Raw genomic sequence first — 27,270 nt, 5'->3', positions numbered from 1 at the left:
TAAGTTTGCTGTCCGTTTAAATGAGCCGGACCTTTCTCCAACCTTGAATTCAGTTTGTGATTATGCCAGAGTGGGATGTTGCTGTTCAGTGAAATGATCCCCACCCTGGAAAAGTCTATTGGCCTTCCTGCTGTAACAGCCATGTGTTCCTCTAGGCTAGGTGCCTTCCTGATGGCTGCTGTGAGCCTCCCAGGTATGGGAGACATTTCAGCACGGAGACAAAAATCCAGCAAGCCAGAGAAAGGAACAAAGTACATTTGACCTAGATGGCTGCTTTGCGAGATGCATTTCAAATACATTTGGTATGCTCTAATTGTTCAGGCATTACCCCCAAAAAAATAATAATTGTGGTATCTAAAGCATTAATGAGGCTTTTTAGAGATATTTTGTCTAAAGAGGCAGTTGGACAGCTCTAGGAAAGAGCTAAAACGCTGTGGTTGTGAACTGGGCCTGCAACTTTGTTTTGAGATGATTTCCGAATGACTAATCCATCCTTATGGAATGCCAGATTAGAATACAGTCGTACCTTGGTTGCTGAACAGAATGCATTCCGGGAGTCTGTTCGACTCCTGGAACTGTTCGAAAACCAAGACATGGCTTCTGATTGGCTGCAGGAGTGTCCTGCAGCCAACCGGAAGCCACGGAAGCCGTGCTGGATGTTCGGCTTCTGAAAATCGTTCAAAAACCAGAACACTCACTTCTGGTTTTCAGTCGTTCGGGAGCCGAAATGTACAAGTTCCAAGGCGTTCAGCAACCAAGGTACAACTGTATTAGAAGCCAGTTCACTTCACAGTGAATATTTAAATATCTTCAATATTGCCTTATTGTGTATACTCTAGTGAATTCCTGTTGATTTGAGATGTACTGACTTCTTCTACACAAAATAAAGAATAAAAAATAAAAAATCCTTCTAGTAGCACCTTAGAGACCAACTAAGTTTGTTCTTGTTATGAGCTTTCGTGTACCATTTCCAAATGCTTTCCTCCTGCTTTCCTGAATAGTTTTGAATTAATTCCAGGAGGTAAAGAATCATTGAGATGGGGCTCTCCCCATTTCTTCACCTCCTTCCATTTTGTTTCACTTATCAGTGCTGTGAAAGAGTCTAATTATATTGTAAGTTTCTTTAGGAAGAGAAAAAGATGTTTTAAAAATGAAAGTGAAAATACTTCGGGAATGTGTTCATGACCTGATTTAACCATTTTCATTATCTTTGAATTCGAAGAAAGTTTTATACAGATGGACTGCATTTGGACACAATGGTAAACCATAGTTTAGCATTATGAGAATGCGCCTCAGGGAATTGGGATTGCAGGGAGTGCTTCCACTCCACTGAGCACAAGGAGATTAGAAGTTTCCACTTCTGTTTTAGATTCAGCATGCAGTGTCTAAACCATAAACTGTGGTTAATCTTAACTTGAAAAAACCTAGCCTCAGAAACCTTGGTTTGAAGTTGGCTTATTTCAGCTAAGCATAGCTAAGGTTAAGCACATTATGGCTATGTTTGGATGATCAAATCTGTTAGAGATTTCAGAGTCACCTACGTGCAGAAAGGAAATGCAGCTGTTATCTTCAAGCAATTAGTAGTTGGCAGAAAGCCCAGATTGCTCTCTCTCTGACCATTAGCAATCACCTGTGATTGGTCAGTGGAGTACTTAAAGAACTCAGCTTTATCTGAGAGGGTGTGGTAGGTGTTAGTGTGTGGTGTTAGGTTGATGAGAGAGAGAGAGACAGAGAGAGGAAAAGATTTTATGTTTTGTTTCTTTTATTTTGTAAAGTCTGTAAATAGTAACTTATGGATGCTAGTTGCTTCAATCAATAAATACTGTATATAGTTATCCAGTGAGTTGCTGAGTTCCTGCGTTGAGCTGTCTAGTCAATTTCACAACAGCCAGAAGCTTCCAGAAAAGTTTGCGTCTAACTCTGCGGTGTCCAGGAATACATTATACTCCTGACACTAAATCTTCAAAGGTTATGATTGTCTTAAGAAAATCTTGGTTTAATTATAAATTAGGACATGAATAACTCTCATGCAGCTAGGAAGTTGCAGCTAACTGTAGCTTCCTGTTTCTACTGAACTGGGAAACTACGGTTAGTAGCTTCTAAGTAAGCTAGGATATAAAGCCATGATTTAAAATTGGCTGATTATCCTAGATTGTTTGGAAGCCATCCATCATGGTTCTTCCGTTCAAACATAATAGGGAGCTATGGTTCACTGTGGCTTCCTGGTTTATTTCCCTGCTTCCATGAAAGGAGAAGCAAAATGGTTCCATGTGGGTGGGTGACACTTGTTTATATAGTGGCTTGTTAAACTGAGATTTCATCTTCTGAATGTGGCCTTAATCCAAGTTCAAATTACATGGCAAGTCAAGCTAAAATGCGAGAATTTCCAAACGCCTCCTTGTGGCCAGGCCAGAGGAGAAAAGTCTGCATGTGAGCTCAAGGCTCACTGTAGTTCTGTTACATCCCAACCAGCCTATGATATCTCACACCACAAAGAAATTACAAAAAAAGAATTCTAACTGCTGGGGATTTGGGGGGGGGGGTGCTAATTTAATTCTTATTTGATGTAAATGGTCTTTGGTGGAAACATCTGGGGCAGAAGTATAACTGGCTTTATAATGAGAATGGTTAAGATAAGACTTGATCCTTTTCGCAGTTCGATTGGTTAAAAAACTGCACCCTGCTATATGTAAACATAAAAGACTTATTAAAAAATCTGTTAGTGGCAGCAAAGGTTTTTACACACCACAGGAAATAGAATGAGCCATTGCACCCTACGAGGCGGCTGAGGAAAGCATTTGCAGTGGACAGAATGCACAAATTAATCTGAATTAACGTAGCTTTTTACAGAGCAGGGGAAATTGCAATGAACTTTGCAGAGATGTGTCCCTAAGAAAAATAACACTGGGAGAATTACTGTACATATTCTCAGTTAATGAAACCTCTGCTGGGTGCTGTACGATTTTAATAATACAATAATTAATAATTAATAGAGAAGGGGGGAAAACACAGGGAAGAGAAATAAGGAGGAAGAGGAAGAGGAAGAGGAGGAGGAGGAAGAGGAAAGGAACCCGTAACGTTAGCCTTAGAGACAAAAGCATCCTTCATATGCACTATATCAAGGCAGCCAGATATCACTCTCATTGGAATGAAGTTCCTTCCTACCCTTCACTTCAAAGATGTTTGCTGGCAAAGGTACTGAAAACTTAATCATCAATATATATGGCTCTTCCACCACCAGAGCGCCAACATCAGCTGCACCAAAACTTCAGAGGAGCTGCTGTGGGAGACGGGAGAGGGAAGCTCCAATATTAGACCTCCCTCTCTGGTCCAATCTATTTGTGTGTTTTTTACATGTTGCCGGAAGCCCCCCAGAGTGGCTGGGGCAACCCAGTCAGATGGGTGGCATATAAATTTAAAAATTCTTATTCTTATCCCATGGTCTCCAGAGACACCCTCCCAGGAATCACAGCATTGCCACTTTGCAGAGCACAGCAATGCTCTGAAGGCTCCGTCCGAAGTACTGGTTTCAACATTCAAGTTACCACTCTGTGTCACAGTTTTCCAGAGCTGACCGAGTGGGTGAAAACTTAACCTTATAAGACTAATAAAATGGCACTAACAATCATTACTCGTCATCGCCTTCACCCCATTTATTTTCAAGGTTACCCACTTGTCCATGTCTATTGCACTCACTTCTGCCCCACTGACAGCCTGAAAGAACCATCTTCCTTCTTTTTTCACTTCACACAGCCTTCTCACCTTCAGGCATTTCCCCCCTTCATGAGCAACCAGGAGAACCACTATTTACAGAAGATGCGACAAGTGATCTGGGGTACGTGTAGCCCCCCCCCAAAACCTCAATGGCTCCCTCCTCCCTCCTTCATGCAGTGAAGACGTTTTCAAGTCTCGTTCGTTTCAGCTGGAGAACTAAGCCCACGCTTGTCTCCCTCCAGAGAAACCAAGGGCACTTGAAAGTGCTGCAAATTTGGCTGGGTTTGAGGCGCCAGCGCCCATCGACATACCTATCAAGGGGACGGAATCTGAGGTGGCAGGCATGATCTCGGCAACAAGCAGCATGAAAACTGTGAGAGACAGGAGGACCGTAATACCTGCAATCAAATTGTGAAGGAGACAAAAGGTGAGGCAAGATCTTGAATGCTTTCTGTTTCAAAGATTATGAACAGTGAGCGTGTTCCCTTGATTAGGCATGCAATTAAACATTACATATTGATCTCAGAATGTCAACTCGGGAGGCCCTAATAAATCAAGGATGCAGAGAAATAGGTGTTGCTAGGTCCAGCAGAACTACAGATGTACACGCAATGCGCATTCTACCACTGTCACCCTGGCTCCTTTTTTCACCTGCATTTTCCTTAGTTTTGAGTAGGTCGGCCGCATGTCGTACTTAACAGAAGACAGTCTTCTATTTTGAGGCACTGTTGTAGGACAGGCCTCTATTTGAAGGCATCCTCTACTTGAGGGCTGTCCAGTCCATGTCTTGTTTAAAGATGAGGAACTATTTAAAAAATGTAGATCAGGGATCTTGAAGTTGCCCATCAACAGTTGGTCACACCTGCACAGCTGACCAGGCAGGTGCACAAGTCAACTGTTGCCTTCCCCACTATGGTGACATGTGTTGTCCTTCTGTTTCAACCAGAGTTTCCCAAACTTGGGTCCTCCAGCTGTTTTTGGACTACAATTCCAATCATCCTTGACCACTGGTCCTGCTAGCTAGGGATGATGGGAGTTGTAGTCTGACAACAGCTGGAGACCCAAGTTTGGGAAACCCTGGTTTAAACCATAGTGATTTATTTGTATATATACCAGGCATAGGCAAACTCCGGCCCTACAGATGCTTGGGACTACAATTCCCATAATCCCTGACCACTGGTCCTGTTAGCTAGGGATGATGGGAATTGTAGTCCCAAACATCTGGAGGGCCGGAGTTTGCCCATGCCTGATATATACCTATAACCACATGCGGCTGTTATACAAATTGGTGTCCTCTTGTTGTGGTGATGCATAACTAGCCAGCCTAGTTCTGAGTGGGTGACACTGGCATGAGAAGGAAACACATAACAGACCCTTCCCATGCAGTTTCTCAGTGGTTTCCACACTTCTCAGGCAGCACAAGAACAAGTCTTGGGGAGGCAAACTGAGATGGTAGGAAATTAAAGCCGAACCACCATCAGCTATAAAGCTGGGGTGGTCATATTTTTGAATGCTCCCCTGCATGTAAAAAAAAACAAAACTAGCACACCAGGGAGATGATTGTGCTAAACTTTCTTCTCAGGTGCTAGGGATGTTTCAAAACCAAAACAAACATGGTAACTCTTCAAACATATGAATGCCTGCAGTCTAAATCGGTACACTCTAGAATCCTACCACTTCTGTGTCCCACTTCTGTCAATGTGTGGAGTAGCTCTAAAATTCTCATCTCTTACCCAAGGATATTTTCTCTCCAGAGTCAGCTGGCAGCAAGAAAACAAGCAACGCTAAGCCTGATATGAGGACGCATGGAATCAGTAAGTTCAATCCATAGTAGAGGGTGCGGCGGCGCATTGTCACAGTGTAAGTCACATCCGGATATGGCTCCTTACAGCACTCGTAGTACAACTCATTCCTTTTACCTGGGACACCTGCACAGAAGCAAATTTGAAGTAAGAAACGAGGAGAAATACGCTGCATTCTTACAGCCCTTGGCTACGTTAGTAGGTCTATGGTCTGGCTCCTCAATCCTCACATTGGACATTTTTTGGCTTCCAAAAAAATTTCGAAAACCAGAACACTTACTTCCGGGTTTTCGGCGTTCGGGAGCCAATTTGTTTGTCAAGCAAGCTGTTTGAGAACCAAGGGTCCACTGTATTGTGGCTACAGCCATGGCTGAAGCCACTAGGCCTTAGAGACATAAGCAGAGGGGAAATGACATCACTGAAGCAGTTCTCGCTGGGGATTCCCTAACACACCCTCCTTCCTGCCAATTGCCTGTCTGTAGCCCTGGCCTTGCAGTTACTTCTCTTAGGTGCCGACATGGTTGCCAACTCAAAAGCAATTGACGCCACTGGCACTAGCCAATGCAGGCAGACTTCTGCACTGTCCATGGCCAGAGCATGAGCAAACAACCCCCGGATCCCAGCTAGCTACTTTCCCATATGGCAGATGGTTGCAGCTGAGAGAACAGGGCTTGCCTGAATCCCCATTTAAATTTGCTTCTCCAGGCATCCTTCCTCTATTACAGGTATGCTTGGTGTCCAAATTGTTTGGATGACTTTAAAGGCTTTGCCCTCTAGCTGTGCCTTAATGCCTCTTCTCTACTTATTCTCAACAACTCTTGCAGATGTAATAATTCCTAGCATCTCGGGAAATAAGGTGAGAAAGCAAAGCCTGCTGATAGATATTTAGCTCTCTCCTAGGGCTAACGCAACTCTCTAAGCATTTCATTTTGTACACATACTGAAAAATCCATACAAATCTATTATCCAGCCTAGGGCGGGGGTGGGGTTGGAATTTGGTGAAAAACACTCCATATGATAATCGTCAACATTTCCAAAGAACTGTCATAAGAAATACAGCATCCATCCCTCCTCTGGCAAATGTCATTATAGGACTGTAACATGTAATTGCCCATTCTTTATGCTCTCCCTCAGATTCAAGCAACAATCAATGGTTATTATAATGTCCAGTGTGATGGCTTGCACTTCTCAAGCTGTTTAATAGCACAGCAGAGCTGAAATGATTTATACCTTTTTTGTTTTGTTTCAGCATACAACAGATGTTACTTCTGTTTTCCATAGATTCCCTGGCACCTCTCTTGAAAACGTTGGTTCATTTTCACTAGGGCTGTGGATTGGCCAAGCAAGACTTAAAGGGGCATGCCTGGAGAGTCTTGCAAGCCTTGGCTGGGTTTGCCGGGCAGCCTGAGCACAAACCCTAAAAGGGCAGGTCTGGGGAAGCTCAGAGCGCTGTGCCTTTAAAACAACATCCACTGGAAGAAGCTGTCCGGTTTTGCAGGGCACCTTCCCAAAACACCAGCCATCAATGTGAAAATAAAGAATGACGAATGCTCAAACTCCCTTGGCAGGAGCGAGATCCCATAAAATGAGATGTTCCTTTCTAAAGATGTTCCTTTCTGAGCAGGCAGCAGCAGCACTGATGATGAGTGTAGGAACAGCATTCTGGACTTTGGTTGTCCCTGAAAATAGGTCTTTGTAGTGGATGCCCTGTGTGCTGCTGCTTCTCCTTCTGGCAGCTTTCCTGACAAGGCCTTGACAACCAACAGGCTCCCCCAGCTCCCCAGGCCTCTCCAAACCTGGAGGTGGAGAGAAGCTGTGGTGCACAAAGCACCCAGCCTCAGCAGGCCCTGTCCCCCTCAAGGGCACGCCCCACGGAGGGTTTAGAGATGGGTAGAAGCTGGGTTGGGTTGCACCGGTAGATCTCTTGGTGATGTGCAGTAGATCAGCAAGGCTTGCTGACTCCCAGTCGCACAACATCAGCGGCAACGACTCTTCCCCCCCCCCCCCCGAAATCAGAAAGCTAACCAGAGGCTGGCTTCTGTGCAAGAGGACTGTGAGATCAGCTTTTAGCTCTCATTCGTATTCAGAGGCACCCTGTTCTTTAATTCTAACTGTCCCTTTTTTGCACCTGGCTCCAGCTGGTGGTCTAATTAAAGAAGAAAACAAACGTCGATCAGACGAGCCTGAAGTCCGTCCACTGCTGCCGATTACTGGGAGGCAGAAGGCGAGGCAGTGTTAGGGCGAGGCTGATGCAGCGCAAACACATCAGCAGAGCCCATCTGGCGGATGTTCACCACATTGACCTTGCTGCCATTTCTCCACCCCAGCAAGCTGCAGAGGCATTGGGGATGGGAGATCAGGTATCCACCTCCACTTCTTGCTATCGGAGCAACCACTTTGGGGTGCTTTTGGTATCTCTGTTCCAAATAAGAGGCATGCCCAGATTAGCGACACACAAAGAGGGCATGAATGTCTGCTGAGTGTTGCTAAGCATGTGCTCGGAATGAAGCATGCCCCTGCTTGCAATTTTAATTTGGAGTGGGGGAAGACAGTGTGCCTCCATTAACAGAAGTTTAGGGAAGACTGGATTAGATTCACTTGTTGCAGGGTCGTTTAATAAAGCCAACTTACCCACTAAATCCCACTCTCCGTTGGATATGTAATTGGAAATATCAGCTTCGAGCATCTGCAGATCAAGCAGCCAGCCATTGTGCGTCCAGGAGCCGAACTTCAAATCGCATTTCTGCACATCAAAAGGAAACCAGCGGACATCAATGTAACATGTGCTCTTCAAGATGCCTGTAAGTAATTAGAAACGGGCATGTAAATGTTTCTAAAAGGGGGAAAGCGGTAAGATCTTAAAGGCAAGAGTGGAAGGGGAATGAAATTGCAATCATATCCACCTGTTATCAAGAGTTCAAGGGAGCAGACAGCTTTGAAATGCATTCCAAATTGATCTGCTAACAAACGGTGCCTATAATTTTGCGTTTCAGTCATGGTCTTCAGAGGACCATCTGATGATAAAGCTGATTGAAAATAATATCTGGCACCTCTGTTAAGCTGCATGGAGCTTCGCCTCCAAGAAACAGATCTCATGTGCTTTAGCTGCATTGCATCTACTTTAGGGGCTGTGTGGCGTATCAAACCACCGCAAACAAAATGGAGAGCAACAGCAGAATTGCTAGTTGTGGCTGTCATTCATACTGCCAAGCAGATGTTCTTTATTGTAGTAGTGTTTCACGCTTCCCACTTCACTAGGAAGTAGGAAATGTCAAGATGGGCAACTTTGTGGGGAGAGACTCCTTCACGCTATTCTTATGGACTTGGGCCAGGTTATCTTAAAGTTTACCTCCTCCAATATATGCCACCTGAACCTTAAGATCCTCTTCAGAGGACCTTCTCCATTTGCTTCCTCCAAGTCAGCTGAAGCAGTTATCAAGTACAGAGCCTTTTCGGTAGTGGCACCGTTCTTACTGAACGACATTCCAGAGAATCTTGCCTGGCCCAGCTCACCTAACCCTGCTTTATACGTGATTGGAGCAGATCCTGGTTAAACACACACAAATTGGGCATGATCACATGCACTTTGATCAGCTGTGAAAATTGCAACCTGCTCATAGTCCAACTAAGTTCCATGGATCATCTTACTTTTGCAAACTTCTGTTTACTGCACATCACCAAACGTTCTACCAGGCTGTTTCAAATTACAACTGCAATGCTTCTTCAACAAACAACGACAACAAAGACACTTTGGAGCCTGTGCTGACATTCATAAAAGAGCATATAATGGCCATATATTCCCTTGGAATTGATTTCATTTTCAGCTTGCTCTCCACTAAAAACCCGACACCCCCCCCCTTTGTCTTTGATTTACTTTGCTTTCCTCGAGGGGCTGTCTGCTCTGGCATAAATGATTCATGTGACACTAGTCGACAACTATGTAAGGGATTAATATTTATCACGTATTATTTGTCATCTAATTATTTCATGTTCCGCCAGTTAAAATCAGAAGCAGAAAGGAGAGAACAACAAAATGCCTCAAAGGTGCTGTTTGTTGTGTAACTTGTGGTGGTGGACAATTAGCTTGTTTTTGTTAGATAGCCAAGTTTTATTGGCTGTTTCAAATGTGCAAAGACTCAATTAGGTTAGACCAGGGGTCCCCAAACTAAGGCCCGGGGGCCGGATGCGGCCCAATTGCTTTCTAAATGCAGCGGTCCAGGAATCAGCATGTTTTTACATGAGTAGAATGTGTCCTTTTATTTAAAATGCATTTCTGGGTTATTTGTGGGGCCTGCCTGGTGTTTTTACATAAGTAGAATGTGTGCTTTTAATTAAAATGCATCTCTGGGTTATTTGTGGGGCATAGGAATTTGTTCATTTTTTTTCTTCAAAATATAATCCGGCCCCCCACACAAGGTCTGAGGGAAAGTGGATGGGAACAGTCCCCTGCTGAAAAAGTTTGCTGACCCCTGTGTTAGACTATTACATGCTAGTGACAGTTGGCCTTTGATCACTTGATTGGCAGGCGGAAGAGAAGAAGAGGAAGAAGAGTTTGGATTTGATATCCTGCTTTATCACTACCTGAAGGAGTCTCAAAGTGGCTAACAATCTCCTTTCCCTTCCTCCCCCACAGCAAACACTCTGTGAGGTGAGTGGGGCTGAGAGACTTCAGAGAAGTGTGACTAGCCCAAGGTCACCTGGCATCTGCATGTGGAGGAACGGAGATGCGAACCCGGTTCCCCAGATTACGAGTCCACTGCTCTTAAGCACTACACCACACTGGCTCTGTAGAGAGGTAGGCTAAACAGCCAGGGACAGGTTCCTAATTTCCTGGCTTCTTCCTTTCTCACTTCTGAGGTGTCTCCTGCCTCGAGCAATGGTGGCAACTTGGCTGAAGGGTCTAGAAGTGGAGGGAAGTCTCTCCTATCCCTACCCTGACTCTCAGGCTGCATACATACCCAGTGCTGGATTTATGTATAAGCTAAACAAGCTATAGCTTAGGGGCCCAAAAAAAAGTTAAAGTAAAAAAAAACCTGGATGTACATTTCCAAAATATAAGATAAAAAACAAATAAATTTAAACCTACATACAGCAACAGTGTTTTGTGTTGTGTAGGCTCCTATGACGTTAGTAATGGGCCCCACCTGCTCACCTACTTCCTAAAATATCACATATTTTGTTATGTGCAAATGGCTTTAGATACCTATTAGGTCCGTAAATTACCATATAGCATATAGTCAAAACAAGAAACAGTGACAATTTGTTGTTGACAATGGATAGCTGGACATATAAAGGGCCCCATTATCTTCAGTGGCTTAGGGCCTCATCAAACCTAAATCCAGCCCTGTACACAGCATGCATTGAAGCAAATGTCTTCCCTCGGAAGAATCCTGCAAACTGTAGTTTACTCCTCACAGAGCTGCTGTGCCCAGTCTCCTTTAACAACCTACAGTTTCCAGGATTCGCTGGCGGGAAGATAAGGGATCACAGTGATCAAAGAGTGCTTTATGTATGGTGTGAAATTATCTGAGATGGAACAACAGCTTGCCTTAGCCCAACGGGGGCACGGTAATTTGGTCAAAAAACAGAAGAGCAAGGAGTTGGTAACAGGCTTGTTCTTTGAACTTCTGCACTCTCACAAATGTCACTTTCACTTTCAGTACAATTTTTACCTCAAGTAAGTTTAGTGACATGAGGACCCCTGCACAGCATATTTATACTGCAGATTGCAATGACAGAATAATCCCCATACATGTTTTCAGATGTGGCATATTCACCTCATCTGGTTATCAGAATCACAAAAAGGAACTTCCAAGTGTTAGGTAAAGACCCGTCTTTCCTAATACTCTCTCTTTTTTGTATACTGTATTTTTCTGTCTATAAGATGCCCCCATGTATAAGAAGCCCCCTATTTTGGGGGACTCAGATTTAAGAAAATGGGGGGGAGACACTATCCGTGTATAAGATCCCCCTTAATTTCCAACATTATTTTTTATTTGGGGGGGGGAACTAGTCTTATAGACGGAAAAATACGGTACTTTTCAAATTTATACATTTCATTAATTTTACAATCCATTTAACATTTAAAAATTTGACATCCTTCCCCCTCTTTCTCCAGTTCCTTAAATTTATTTTTTCACATCTTCTACATATCCAAATTCATTTAATTTACTCATTTAGTTATCTACTGTAAATATATACTCTTATAAAACTGCAGGTTATTACAATAATCCTGGTAATGTTTTAATCTGTTTACAATTAATCTGTGAATATTCAATAAACCATTCCCAAACAAGTTTGTTATCTTAATTTCTTATTCTTGGAGTAAATTTTTTCATTTCTACATATTCCACAAGTTTTTGTATCCATTCTTCTTTTACTGGGACTTCTGCTTCTTTCCATTTTTGGGCAAGTAACACTCTTGCTGCTGTAGTAGCATACATAAATAAATTTTGATACAATTTAGGTAGTTCTGTCCCTATAATTCCCAAAAGAAAAGCTTCTGGGGTTGGTTGGTTGGTTTTTATAAAAGCTATTTTGAACATCTTTTCCAATTCATTATATATCATTTCCCAGTAAGCTTTAACCTTACTACAAAACCACCACATATGGTAAAAAAAAGAACCTTTCTCTACATTTCCAACATTTGTTTGATTTAGATTTATAATTTTTTGCCAAATTACTTGGTATTCGATAACAATATATCATTTTCATATAATTTTCTCCTAAACCATAAGATGCTGTAAATTTTATATCCAAATTTCACAATCATTCCCATGCTTCCATATCTATATTATGTCCGATATCTATTGCCCAGTGTATCATTGAGGATTTTACTTGCTCATCCTTTGTCATTCGTAATACTCTCAGGCACGAACTTCATTAAAGGTTTGTGCAGTTGTAATTAAAGCATACAGTATACTAACAATACAGATTAGTTTAAGCCTTCTACTCCACAGTCACATGTATGAATTCCTGATCCAGGGGATAACTCAATATATTAAAAGCCTCTTACCTGGAGGGATATACTGGCAAGATCCTGAATAGTTCACTAGAACATTTGTGTGAAACGTCGCATCAAATCTCTCGTCTGCACTACAAAAGACAGCAGAAAAGGCACGTGGGGTGTTGCTTACTGGTTGCATTGTAAAAGATGATCGTATTGTTTTTAGTAAGGCTTTAAACTGATTGAAGATCTCTCACCATTTTTATTTATTTATTGTTTTTTTAATGTTTTCAGTGGAAGTATTGGAATAAATAACAATCATTGGCTACAGGAGGATAAGTGAATGCTGTGAATGACACAATACAGGTTGAGCTCTGATCCTTTAAAAATGCATGATCAGCTGTAATTTCTTTTTCCACCCCACAACATACATATATATCAGAGCTGTCAACCTTCCTTTTTTGCACTGGGAAACAGCACTGGAATAAGGGGATTTCCCGCAAAAAAAAGAGAAAGTTATTGCAGGCCGTTCATGTAGAATTAGGATTTTATGTATTTTCACATGGTGAATCTGAATTTCACTTCCCCCAAGTGATTAACAATGGGGTTCTGACCATAATTCAAAAAGATGGCCAACATGGCTGTTCTAAATGGCAATAAAATCCAGATCTATATAAAATTAGGCATAGGGTGCTGAATGCCAGAATCATAGCAGAAATGGCCAATAAAAAGGAGTTTAAAAAACAAATCCTCCCCCCCCCCACACACATTTGTCTTGGAATTATAGAGTTGGAAGGGACTACGAGGGTCATCTAGTCCAACCCCCCACAATGCAGGAATCTTTTGCCCAATGTGGGACTCAAACCTACGACCCTGAGATTAAGAGTCTAGTGCTCTACCAACTGAGCTATCTTGCAGCAGCCATCTTTGTTTATGGAAGAGGCTCTGCTCAGAAGGCTCAAATTAGGTAAAAAGCATCAGCTGCATTACACTGCCCTTGCTTCAAAAGGCACTGATTAAACACTGAGGTTTTTAAACCTGAAATCCCTCTTCAATTTGGTGCAGCTGTTATGTTACTATACAAAAGGACATTCAGTTTCAGCACCTGAAACACACAAAATCCAACCTTCAAATCTAATTCTACTCAAACAGCCTACAAACAAGAAGAACCGATTTGCCTACCAGTGGTGATGGCTGAAATTGTTTCAGACAGGTACTAGAATCAGTACTTTTAAAGATTTCCTGTTTAAGCAAAGTTTTAAAATTGCAGCAAAAAAAGACAAGCCAGCAGCCACTGTATATAAGAAAACTGGTTTTCCTTTTCCATACATCTAAGAGCTATAATCCCCTTTTATATTGGCTGCCACTTGGCATTGCTTGAGCTTTCACGTTTTAAGATCAATAATTTTGTACTGCTATAATATCAACAATGGCTTCTGTATAACTCACCTTGGGAGTCTAAGGACTGAAGGGGAGAATAGCAATGCTTTAAGTAATAAATGAATAAATATAATGGGCTCTAATCCCGACAAGGCTTCTATGACGGTGACTTGGTTTGCCAATGTTAGGTCTTGTGCCATTTGCCCCATACCACATCCTCCAACATTACTTTTTGGTCTACAACAAAGTTTAAGAGCAGGACTCCAACCGAAGGATCGTAGGTTGGAGGGCTTAGTCAACCCAATAAATGAACCTTTTGGGAAAACAGGGTGGTTCTCAGCCCAATTACACACGGCAACGAAAATGTAAAATTCCAGTTGCAGCAATGTGTTGGATGCAAAACCACTAAGCGTTCTCCTCCTCTCTCTCAGTTTGGTTTACTTCGAATTGCAGAAGAACAAGGCTCATCACGTTGTGCTATTTGATCGCTCATTCTTGCGTAATTGCAATCATGACCCCGGAGCTTAATAGAGCTACGTCAATTTCCAGCTGTTCCTCAACTTGCTCGGTTTTTTCTTAAAATGGCCTCAAACATGCCTTCCTTACCTGTTGTACAGAAGAATGTCTGGCACCCAAATCTGATCAGATGGGAATCTTAAATTCTGAACTCCTGGATATTCATACTGATCCCACGACAAATACGTGTCCATCCAGGACTACGGAAAAAAAGATGGTTTTGCAATTAAAGATCATAGATGCTGGAAAATCTGACCCAATGCTTTCCAAAATAATTAGTACATTATGGATTAATGCCAACAATAGCAGGCGAGGTTTATCATTGACGGGGCACAACGGTACTCTCTTTCCTAAATTTTCTTTCGCAGATTCTCCTCAGCAGTGGTCTCAAGTCCCTGCTTATTCTGTCATGCCTTTGCCTGACCTTCCTCCCTCTAGGGCCAGAATATTTCAGCCAACAGCAGGCAGCCAACAGAATATTTCTGTCTGCCCACAATACCCCGTGACATTAGAAAAGCTCAGCAAATCCATGTCAGAGGTTTCACTGCCACCACCAAACACTGAGGCTCAAACCACACATGGCAGATCCATTTGTTTAAACCCATGCCTGCCCCCAAACGCTTACAAAGCAGGGGGAAATCCAATGTTCTGTACAAAAATAACACAAGTGGAGCTGAAACTTTCCCCTCAGTGCTGGATTAAACCTCGTGGAGGCCCCTAGGCAGTCAATAATTTGGGGGTGCCCCTCACAAATTATCTTCTAATAAGTTTTTTATTTGACCAACCAGCAATTTTAATGAACCAATTTCAAGATCAATTCAATATTACTTTGATCTGTTGTCGCGGGACCTCAAAAAGGTGTGGGGCCCATAGGCCAGGGCCTACTCTGCCTATTTGGTAATCCGGCACTGTTTCCCCTATACTGTTTCCCTTACTCCTCACCTGTCTCTCTCCCAGTATAATTTCCTATGCATTTAGCTCCGATACCAGAAGTGATCCTGACAGGGATGAACACACTTTAGGAAACTAAGCAGGAGACTAAGCAGGCCGTGTGCAGTGGGTTAGCTCTTTTGACCTGTGTACCGTTTCACTTTCTATGTGATTGGGGCGGATTTGGATTCAGCAAATCTGCCACTATCACAGGTGGTTTGAGCTTGAGTGCTGTAGAGTTGGTCCGAGGCCCGAGGCAAGTGGAGCTGTCCATCTCTGCCTCTTCTACTCTCCCTAAGTACAAGTTTTCCCAACGTAGGGTTGTACCGGTGCCTTATATTTGGAGCTTTGAAAGACCACCACCCGACATGCAAAGGGGCTTTTGTTCACCACTCATACACCACATGGAACAAATCCTATATACCGTAGGGAATAGAGGCACGACAGCCACCAAATATGGGAGTCACGTGATCAGCTCTCCCTTCCCCTGGTGTTAATAGCCAGTGCAGCCTTCCCCAGCCTGGTGACCTCCAGACATTTTGGTTTGAACGGCCCATTAACCCCTGCCAAAACATTCTGGTTGGGGCTGATGGGAGCTATAGTCCAAAGTGTCTGGACAGCACTAGATTTGGGAAGCCACGTCTAGTAGAATATATCAGTGTTCTGCATTATGATGATTATTTCACAACACCCCTTTCTGCATTTCACTGCCTCTGCTCCATATCAGTGGCTGCTGCTGGGAGGAGGGAGTAGTAATGTAGGAAGGTTAAATGTGGTGGTGTCTATTATTATTATTATTATTATTATTATTATTATTATTATTATTATTATTATTATTTATTAGACATATGTAGCTGCCCATCAGTGAACATTCCCCATGAAGCTTACAACAAAATATTAAGAACTCAGTATACCACAATAATTTGAAAAAAAATGTAGTAATTTTTTTTATAAAACCCTTGGACAGAAGCTGGCTCAAGGAATTCGTGTCTCAAGGATTCAAAACATAGTTTAAAAGCCTAGGGGAATAAAAAGATCTTCACCTGGTACCGAAAATACCATATAAAAGGCACCAGGCAGACCTCTCTAGGAAGGCTGTTCCATACCTGAGGTGCCACACCAAAGATGCCCTTTCCTTGATAGGTATCAAGAAAAGGGTCTTTTCAGTAGTGGCACCTCAAGTATATAACAATATACACTCATGTTACAAAGGGGAAATCGAAGCTTGCAGCTACAATTTTCAACAGCAGTAAAGACTTAGCCTCACATTTAGTTTGGCTCAAAACTTAATGTGGAAATGAGTTACTCAGTGCTCTGACATTTGATAAGATCAAATCAGAATTATTATTATTATTATTATTATTATTATTATTATTAAAGCACAGCAACATTCCACAATTCATTTTCTTCTCCATTCTCTTTTGTTCTCCATATGAATAACTTGTCTCTGGAAAATCATTATTTTTAACAACCTGTCGCATAGTTTGTGTTGATTAATGGCAAAATTACTTACCATCTGTAGCCAGGCATTTGTTATCAAGACCTGGTTCTTTTCATCCTTAAAGGAAAAAAAAGCAGGAGAGGGAAATGATGAAAATAAACAGCTTTTGTCAAAGTATGAATCATTTCATTTATATTTTATCCATGTTAGTTCTTGGAAAGATAACCAAACACACATACACCCAACGGGTAGGATTTAGAATCACCATAGCCAGTTTCTGGCATTTAAAAAAAGATTCAGATGATGAATAATTAGTGGTTGCAATTCTTGCATGTCCTAATGATACATAGCTTTCGTTTGAAGTGCACCAACATTCCTGTGTCACAGAATCCAGCCATGAGGTGTTCAGCCAGAGGCCATTACAACATAAAATATTAAAAATAAGAAAGAGAGTGGCAAAATGAAATCAATAGCATACAGTCCAAATAAAAAAAAATATGGACACAATCTAGCCAAAGTTAAGCACCTTTGAGGCCCACTGAGAGAATTAAAAATTGATTCCAAACCTCTGAAACCTCTGAAATCAATAGGTTGTAGAAGTGCTTGACCCCAGTGGAACATGTACTATAATTCTAACACAGAAGTAAAGGCCTGGGCTTAATCCACATTGTCCCATACATACAGCTCACAGGGAAGGGGGATGAAATAACCTACCAATATAAATTTTCAGACTGCATGAACCAACATTAGGGAATCTGTGATCCTCCTCATCAGGGGTAGCCAAAGTTGTGGTCTCCAAAAGTTGTGGACTAGCACTCCCAGCAGTCGCAGGCAGAGAAGATGGGAGTTGTGGCACACAACATCTGGATGGCATCACATTGGCTACTCCTGTTCCAGATGTTTGGGACTCAAATTCCCATCAGCCCCAGCCAGCATGGCCAGTAGTCCTGAATGTTGGGAGCTGTAGTCCGACAACATCTAGAAGGTCACAGGTTCCCCATCCTTCAAGAAGCGTATGAGGGTGTGTGTGCATGTGTGTGTACACACACACAAATAAAAATACCACACCACTTACTACCATTAAGAAAAGAATCAACACTTACAGTAAACACAAATCTTGTGTCTTCATTCTGATTTATTTATTGCATCAACGTGTTTTTGGGTTTTGTGATAGGGTGGCAAATTGTTAATGTGCTATTGCTGAGTTGTTGTTTTTTTAAGTGTAGGACAGGGGAGAGGCACTGGTGGGATTTTCTGCCTTTTGTTCCAGAAATTAAAAAAATCCAAATAGTTGAACTATGTGCTTCCTCTCCACATTCTTCAGTGATATTGTCCTGTAAGGTTTGCACCATCAACACCTGAATGTCTGACTGTCCTTTAAGATACAGTCAAACCTTGGTTGTCGAACGTAATCTGTTTTGGAAGCCTATTTGGCTTCCGAAACATTTGACAACCAAGGCGTGGCTTCTGATTGGTTGCAAGAGCTTCCTGCACTCAGGGGAAGCAGCATCAGACATTCAGCATTCGAAAACTGGAGCTGTTCAGGAACCGAGATTTGACTGCACCGTGGTAGATCAAGGGCCACATTCCAAATATGTTACACATCATAGATGGTTGTGGGAATCATGTATGGAAGTCCTAGCTTCTTAATTAAAAATAACTGCTTTTTTTTAAAAAAGTGAACCACAATCCAACCAAAACAATGCACATTTCAAGTCCCAGTGATTTCAGTAGAATGGATTTAAACAAGTACTTGACTCTCCCATTAAAATCAATGGTGCTTAACACTGAATTAATTATATCATTGTTGGTGGGCCCTTCCAGATGGGTGTTTATTGTGGGATCAGCGCTTTTCATGCATACAAGGTTTTCTGCAACATCCACACAATGTCATTGGCATCAAAATGCCAGCCTGCATTGTGGAGAGGTGTTCTTCGGCCAACCGTGGTCCGCAGGGTTGGGCATAGCCAGCTTTTATAGCCTGCGGTCGGACCAGAGTGAATCCTACTCCAGTCCGGTCTGGTCCGCTTCCAAGCCCCACCCACCCTGTGGGCAGGGTGGTATTTGCTTTCCCTTTTATATTAATATATTAAAATGTTTTTAAAGATAGCTTCCTGGTTTATTTCCACTAAGAGCACAAAGATTTTGCGTTTTAAATTTCTGTATTTTAAACTTTCTGGGCTGCATCCAATGTTAGTCATACTCAGAATGGACCAACTGAAATCAATGGGCATGACTAACCGATCCATAAATTCCAGCGAGTCTACTCTGAGTAATTCTTAGTTGGATACAACCTTCCCCCTCCAACAGCCGTCATCCATTTTAATACAAAGAGCATACCAAATAGCAGACTGTTTTTCCAATTCCAACTTTGGGGAAACTTTGAAGTGCATATGAGCTAATTCTCATGTCCAGTTACTTTTGTTTTATTAAGCATTGATTCACAGTGGCATCGCTTTCATTTATAATGCAAGCATAACTCAAAAGGTTTATGTACTCCCGTTTTAGCTGCTAATAATCTGACATTTTACAACAAAATCCTTTTAAGAATTTCCCCTCGCCTTCCTCCTTATTTAGTAAGATCTCCATCTTTGAGAAAATGGAAGATCATGTATCCCTGCAACTAACAGCTTCACTGGAGCAGGGTAACTGCAGACCACAACACCCTGGGATATTGGCTCAGCTTTCACTGAGGTGGTTAACTTATACCTTCTCTTTACCAATATTCAGATTTCAGGTAGGCCTTGCAGGGCCAGCCCAAAACACGTGGCTTCCTAAGGTAGAAAATGAAACACTGTCCTTCTAGTCAAGGTGCTGAGCACTCAAATCTGGCCAAGTTATTTTGACACTTGAGGCAGAAAATCCCAAAATGTTCTTCCCCTAGGAGTAACAATACCACAGGACATAAATCAAACAACACAAAGCCAAAAGCAGTTCACTCTGCCAAATGGTAGAATTGGGTCATTCAAATAAACAAATGCTCCTCAATGAAAACTGAACAAATCCTTGCACTCAGACCCTCCAAGTGTCCTCATTTACAGGGACAGTCCCAGATTTACAGAAGCTATCCTGGTTTAATAATAATAATAATAATTTATTATTATTTCTACCCCGCCCATCTGACTGGGTTTCCCCAGCCACTCTGGGCGGCTTCCAACAAAGATTAAAAATACATTAAAATGTCACACATTAAAAACTTCCCTAAACAGGGCTGCCTTCAGATGTCTTCTAAATGTCAGGTTTCTGATTTGATCCCGGAATGTCCCGCTTTCCTTAGGACACTCCTATTTTAATCAGGAAAATGTTGGAGGGTATAGAGTTATCAAACCCCTGAGCCATCTGAAGGCAGCCCTGTATAGGGAAGTTTTTTTTTAATGTTTAATGTTTCACTATGTTTTTATATATATTGGAAGCAGCCAGAGCAGCTGGGGCAACCCAGTAGGATGTGTGGAGTATAAATAGTAAAAAATATTATTTGTTGTTGTTGTTGTTGTTGTTGTTGTTGTTAAATAGGGTGTCCCTATTTTCATCAGAGAAATGTTGGGGGGAATATGCACATAGAAACTGAGCATTCTGGGGAGAAGGATTGTCTCTCTGTTCTCTTCCCATCCAGCCCCTTTCCCCTCCTTCTTTGCTTAACATTCAGCTTGAAGAAGAGTTCTGATGAATTTGAAACTTTCTCACTACTTTTGGCTGGAGTGACTACTTTGGACACCATACTTCGAAGCACATTCAAAGTACACATCACGAAAGAATCCTGGGAACTTCAGTTTATTCCCTCATGGAGCACCCTTGAAAACTGCACATGCGCTTTAAATGCATAGCATGTACGGAGCCCCACGCATCAGAAAAAAATAACACAAATCTGAATGAACCTTATATAAGCTAATTTATATAATGAATGAACCTTATATAAGCTAATTTATAAGTACTGAGCCACATTCACAAATAATTGCTACAATTTAAGTAGAAATACATTGCCCAGAAGGGACGTGGGTGGCACTGTGGGTTAAACCACAGAGCCTAGGGCTTGTTGATCAGAACGTCGGTTCGAATCCCCGCGACGGGGTGAGCTCCCGTTGCTCGGTCCCTGCTCCTGCCCACCTAGCAGTTCGAAAGCACGTCAAAGTGCAAGTAGATAAATAGGTACCACTCCGGCAGGAAGGCAAACGGCGTTTCCGTGCGCTGCTCTGGTTTGCCAGAAGCGGCCTAGTCATGCTGGCCACATGACCCAGAAGCTGTACATCGGCTCCCTCAGCCAGTAATGCGAGATGAGCGCCGCAACCCCAGAGTCGGACACGACTGGACCTGATGGTCAGGGGTCCCTTTACCTTTACCTTTACATTGCCCAGAGCACGGAAGCGCCTGCTCAGCCTGTTCTCCAAGTGCTCACTTTTGATGGGCAACTTCAAGGCTTCTGTGCAACCTTCTGACAGTTATTTATCTTTAAACTGGGGTTTGACCGGACAGCCCTTCAAATGTAGGACTGTCCTCTGTTAAAAAAAGGAAATGCGGTCATAATAAACTTATCACGCTTGAATTAGAAATCATATGGCTTTTCCACTACAGCAGAATAACTGCAAAAAATATTATTATTATTTTTACCATTCCATTTACTGCTTCCTCTAGTTTTAAGATAAAGGAGCACAATGTTTCTATCTCACTTTGCCAACACAGCAGATGTCTACGGATAAGAAGCACTCTGACATAAGGTCACTGCTAGAGCTGAGCATTTCCAAAAAAATAAATGTTCAGGTACAAAAGTTTTTTAAAAAAAAACTTCGCCAGAATCCTAAACAAAAATGCATTATCCCAAATGTCCTTGCCACATCATAGAGGTGCCTTATACTGCCTTATTCTGAAGACAGGCCATTGGTCCCTTTAGCTCAATAGTCTCTACACTGAAAGGTAAAGGTAAAGGACCCCTGGACGGTTAAGTCTAGTCAAAGGCGACTATGGGGTTGCGGCGCTCATCTCGCTTTCAGGCTGAAGGAGCCGGCATTTTTCCACAGACAGCTTTCTGGGTCATGTGGCCAGAATGACTAAACTGCTTCTGGCACAACGGAACACCGTGACGGAAACCAGAGAGCATGGAATCACAGTTTACCATCCTGCCGCAATCTACCTGCACTAGTGTGCTATCAAACTGCTAGGTTGGCAGGAGCTGGGACAGAGCAACAGGAGCTCACCACCGTAGCAGGTATTCGAACCCTCCACCTTCTGATTGGCAAGCCCAAGAGACTTAGTGGTTTAGACCACAGCACCGTGCGCTGCTCTGGTTCGCTAGAAGCGGCTTAGTCATGCTGGCCACATGACCCGGAAGCTGTCTGTGGACAAATGCCGGCTCCCTTGGCCAGTAAAGCAAGATGAGCGCCGCAACCCCAGAGTCATCCGCGACTGGACCTAACGGTCAGGGGTACCTTTACCTATTTGAAAAGCACAGCTGAAGGACCTGTATATGACAGGTGTCCTAACAGAGCGGGGAACGAATAATACAGCTCTGTGTGCTCTTTTACGAGCATGATTTATTTATACCACACTTGACCTTTATAACAGAACTGGCCTTAAGCTGCTTTGCCAAGTGGCGCCTATTCTGTCAAAAGTGATATGCAAACTCTGATTAAGAGAGTGAAGGAGCATCGGGTTGGTGTGAAACCTTTGCTGTAACTTCTATTCCCAACAGTTTCACACCTAATGATGGAAGGTCCCCGGAGTAAAAAGACCAGATGCTGGAATTCCGTATGTGTTGAAAGCCCTCCGTTCATCAAATGCTCCAGGCAGTGAAAATTAAACCTGACACCCAGATTTTACACTGTCTCTTCTTGCTCAGCACTCTGATGCTTGGCATACAGCAGGTCCATTGCCGAGACCAGTGGACTCTGCTGTGTGCCTGCGTAGGTAGCCCTGGGCGGACTGGGCTTCATGCATCATTTCATGGTACGTGACATCTTGTCAAAATGATTCAAGGGTCCAGCATTCCTAGCCAAAGGCAGCTGCTTTCCCCACATACATTAAAGGAAATATCTTAATAATAATCCCATGAATACCTTTGATGTCTGGAAGGTAAGTCTGCAAAGTTTCTGAAGCTGAAGGCTTTTGAAGAGTGGCAATGCAACCTTGGAAACATTGTGCTTTTTGCCATCCCTTGGATTACATGTTGAATCATAGCAGTCAGAAGGAGGGGAGGGAACAGCCAGGCTTAGCAATGGCACTGAATTCAGATGGAAGATTGGGAAGTACGGGATTTGAGAGCTGTTGGAGATTCATTCCCTGTGTCTACAGTCATGGGATTGTTGTCTATCACATGACGGTGTGTGTTATCCTTCCAGAGTGTGGGAAGTGACAGAGACAGGATGTTTGTGTTACTGTGTTCCGTGAAGTGGGACTATTGTCCTTTGGTCTTGCTCTTTGCTGTCTGATGCTAGAGAGAGCCATGTTGCAGTGCTCCGTGTACGTTTATATGTAAATAAAGTAGATTAGCCACAATGCTGAGTTGCTGAGGTCTGTTTACGCATGCTGCGAAGACTTTGCGGAACCCTAAGTGTGCTGATGCTTCTTGGCATTAGTCACTGTGATGTTCGGGCAGAAGAAAGCTTCTGAAGCTCCCGAATGATCGACCAGGAGGGAGAGAACATGCCAGTCGGGCGTGTGTCTCTGCTAGGGTCCTACATGAGAGCAGGACACTCCTGCTAACAAGAGCAACAGGTCTGTCTACTGCAAAGTTTGTCCCCATCACCTGGTTTTCGAAGGCAGGCTGACTGTAAACAGCAGCTTCAAGTGAGGACATCAGTAGCAGGTGATGATGCCTGGTGTTGATCTCCTTGCTGTGAAAGGTCTCACTCACTGATTTACAGATGGAAGCATAAGTCCATTTTAGCTTCTCTCAGTTTCTTATTGTTCAAATCTTAAATTCAGTTAGTCTCATCTGTGCATCAGCTTGTAATTATTATTTTTTAAAAAAAAAATCTACATGGAAATGCATAGGCAAGCCATTTCTCCTAATAAGATGCATTTTTGTGCAGACATTGCTTTAATAGGCATATCTTGGTATACATTTTTTTGGTCCGAGAACACAACATTTGGAGAAATTTTGAAAGCAAGCTGTGTTTTTATTTATGCTGGAAGTTCTAATCAGGTGGTCTCACATTAAAATGCGACCTGAAATGAATTTTTCCCACATAGGGACGTCGGAGAATTCGGATGAAAATGGAAACGGGAATGAAAATTACCAATCTTCACTTATTAGTTCCATGTTCGTAATGGAAACCAAACCAGTGAATACAATTGGATTTTGCTGCTGTTGTCAGTTTTGGGGCAACAAACACTTGGTAATTTTCCCTGCATTCGCATTGCGTTTACTTTACATGAATGGGTTAGAATGACGACATAATTCACGTCGTTTACGTTATTAATTACATAAATTACATAATTCCCCCACAGCAGACAATGATACAAATCACATTGTTTTTCCATGGAGGATGAACTGCAGTGGAAGAGAAACAGTGAGACCTGCGGGTATATGTTAATAATTGTGGGACATGCAACGAAGATGCAGTTAAAGGCATATGAGCAGGCCAAGAGGGGTCCCCCCCCCCAAGATCAGTTGGCAAACCCAGGCATTTGCAGTGCATATGAGGCTATGCCATCCCACCTCCCTTGTACTACACGTGCTCCCCTTTTCATATTCAGGCCCCCAGTTCCATGCAACATCTTATTACAAGTGACAATACCTAATATTAGAAAAGTCACAAAATGAAGTGTCCTCTCATCGACCCTGCATGTCAGCAAAAGCAAACAGCTTCTGGGCAAGCCTGAACCATCAAACAAATAATCTGCTTTATACAGGTAAGAATAATCATCTGTAAAGGGGAGCTGGGATTATAGAGAGAAATATTGCTGAGAAGTTCACAGCATGTAAGCCGGTGCTAAAAAGCAAGAGAAATCCAAGGGCACCAGCAGCGCCTGAAGACACTGTGACTCAAAAAATGGGGGGGGGGAGAGAAAGCAGCGCATCACCACCACCCCCCTTTTAAAAAAAAATGCAAAGGAAGATAAAGAAGAGTCAAAGCCTGAAATAAAATATCAACCTGAGGGAGATGTGGCTTGCCATGACAGGAGTAACTTAGGGAAGCTTTTTAATGTGCAATGTTTTATTACGTTTTTATATGTGTTGGAAGCCACCCAGGTGGGCAGGATACAATTATTATTATTATTATTATTATTATTATTATTATTATTATTATTATTATTATTATTATTAAACCCAAGCCATGCTGAGGCTTTTGCTTTTGCTGTTACTCAAAATAACCAATCTCTGTGAAGACACCTGAATTATTTCATCATTTAACATCACGACAACAACAACACCATGAAACTCAAAAGAGAAAATGCATGTTGGAAAGGAACTGTTTTGCAAATGACAAATCCCTTTTGCAAAAAAAATTAGGTGACTTAAAAGAAAAACGAAAAACACTCTGTTTAGTAAATTGCAACCCTGAGACTTGCTGCTTGAGCAGCCAGGGTCCCCTGCAGCGAGTGCACAGATGTCTTTTCAGGCCTAAATGCTCAAGATCTGAGGGCAGGAGTTCCTGCTGCAGTTGCTGCTGCTGTAAGGGAAGTACTGTAGCAGCAGGGAGTCGAGTCCCCCCCCCCTCTCTCTCTGACCTGAAGCAATAACTCTGTAAGGAGCTGCTGGAAGAAGGGGCTGCTCAGTTCCTTCCAGTCATCTGGATATACTGAGAGTTAGCTGTGTGATCTGCAGTAGATCGGCAAGGATAGACCTGATTCCCCGTAGTTTAACAAGAGCAGCAACACAACAGCCCCCTATTCCTCAGCCCACGATTGTACTCTGGTCTCATGGTGGCCCATGGGAGGCATGCAAGCAGGACCTCAGCACAACAGCCACCTCTTCACTTGTGATTCCCACCAACGGGTATTCAGAGGCACTCTGAATGAGGAAGTGGAGGCAGAACATAGCCTTGTCCTCCACTACACAACAATTTCCATTATTCCCTAGAAAGATGGAACGACTGCCAAGCCAGCTACACTCTAGAGAGGGAGACACCTCATGCACCAGTCTTGGCCAAACTCGTGCCCTCCAAATGTTTTGGACTATGGTTGCGCTGGCTGGGACTGATGGGAACTGTAATCCAGAATATCAAGAGAGTAGCAATTACAGGTAGGTAGCCGTGTTGGTCTGCCATAGTCGAAACAAAATAAAAAAATTCTTTCCAGTAGCACCTTAGAGACCAACTGAGTTTGTTCTTGGTATGAGCTTTCGTGTGCATGCACACTTCTTCAGATACACTGAAACAGAAGTCACCAGATCCTTAAATATAGTGAGGGAGTGGGGAGGGGTATTACTCAGAAGGTGGGAATGGGAGATCAGCTGATAGGTGTGGAAAACCTGTTGACGACTCTTAAAGGCTGCAATTAGTCTTGCAGGGAAAGGCAAGGGGTGAGATGGCTAAAGAGAGTAGCAAGTTGGCAAAGGCTGCCCTCAACACAGAATCATAGAATTGTAGAGCTGGAAGGGACCTCCGAGGTCATGCAGTCCAACCCGCTGCAGCACAGGAATCACAGCTAAGGGTTGGTTCACTCACACTTGTTCCCCATTTGGCATCATCATAATCATCATCACCATCATTTATTATTTATACCCTGCCCACCTGGCTGGGTTTCCCCAACCACTCTGGGTGGCTCCCAACAGAATATTAAAAACACAATAAAACATCATACATTAAAAACTTCCCTAAACAGGGCTGCCTTCAGATGTCTTCTAAAAGTCAGATAGTTGTTTATTTCCTTGACATCTGGTGGGAGGGCATTCCACAGGGCAGGTGCCACTACCGAGAAGGCCCCTTGCCTGGTTCCCTGTAGCGACTTGCATACAGGCACCGAAAGCCATGAATTGGAAGGCAGGATAGAAATCAGTGGCATGTGGTCAGTTGACTAGGCTAGTCCCCTAAATTTCCCCAGTAAATTAGAGTATTAAAATATTAAAGCCTGACACCTCTTTCCCAAAGCCAGGAAAACTTTTGCCTGGCATAGGGACAGAGTTGTGATGCTCTGACAGGGCCCAAGAGCCCTTCTGTCACCTTTCCAAAGCCTGTTTGGCTTTGGGAAGGAGGCAGGAGGGCTCCAGCAAGCCCAGGAAGATTCTGTCTTGTTTAGAGAGGGAAGTGTGATGCTCACACCCGCAACATCAGGACATTGCCATCACACACCCCTCCACTGCCCTTGCAAGCTGGGACCTCTGGCCTTCACTGTTCCACAACGAAAAATTTCACTGCATGCCGCTGTTGTTGTTGTTGTTGTTGTTCAGTTGTTCAGTTGTGTCCGACTCTTCGTGACCCCATGGACCAGAGCACACCAGGGATGCCTATCTTTCACTGCCTCCCACCGTTTGGCCAAACTCATGCTAGTTGCTTTGAGAACACTGTCCAACCATCTCATCCTCTGTCGTCCCCTTCTCCTTGTGCCCTCCATCTTTCCCAACATCAGGGTCTTTTCTAGGGAGTCTTCTCTTCTCACGAGGTGGC

General features: G+C 43.0%; 1 protein-coding gene across 1 annotated transcript in view; it reads right to left on the bottom strand.

Moving 5' to 3' along the window:
- The window catches only part of LOC117060956 (neuronal acetylcholine receptor subunit alpha-7-like), a 106,014-nt gene that overhangs the window by 28,905 nt on the left and 49,839 nt on the right, over positions 1-27,270 (bottom strand). Inside the window, exons 3-8 of the mRNA XM_033173579.1 lie at positions 16,802-16,846; positions 14,449-14,558; positions 12,532-12,611; positions 8,148-8,315; positions 5,448-5,642; positions 4,026-4,112 (exon numbers count right to left, since the gene is read on the bottom strand). Coding sequence (XP_033029470.1) covers positions 4,026-4,112; positions 5,448-5,642; positions 8,148-8,315; positions 12,532-12,611; positions 14,449-14,558; positions 16,802-16,846 — 685 coding nt within the window. The remainder of the gene's footprint in view (positions 1-4,025; positions 4,113-5,447; positions 5,643-8,147; positions 8,316-12,531; positions 12,612-14,448; positions 14,559-16,801; positions 16,847-27,270) is intronic.

The sequence above is a fragment of the Lacerta agilis genome, chromosome 16 (genome assembly GCF_009819535.1).
Source record: "Lacerta agilis isolate rLacAgi1 chromosome 16, rLacAgi1.pri, whole genome shotgun sequence".
Taxonomy (NCBI): domain Eukaryota; kingdom Metazoa; phylum Chordata; class Lepidosauria; order Squamata; family Lacertidae; genus Lacerta; species Lacerta agilis.
The sequence above is the reverse complement of the archived record's forward strand: the minus strand, read 5'-3'. Positions and strand labels throughout refer to the sequence as shown.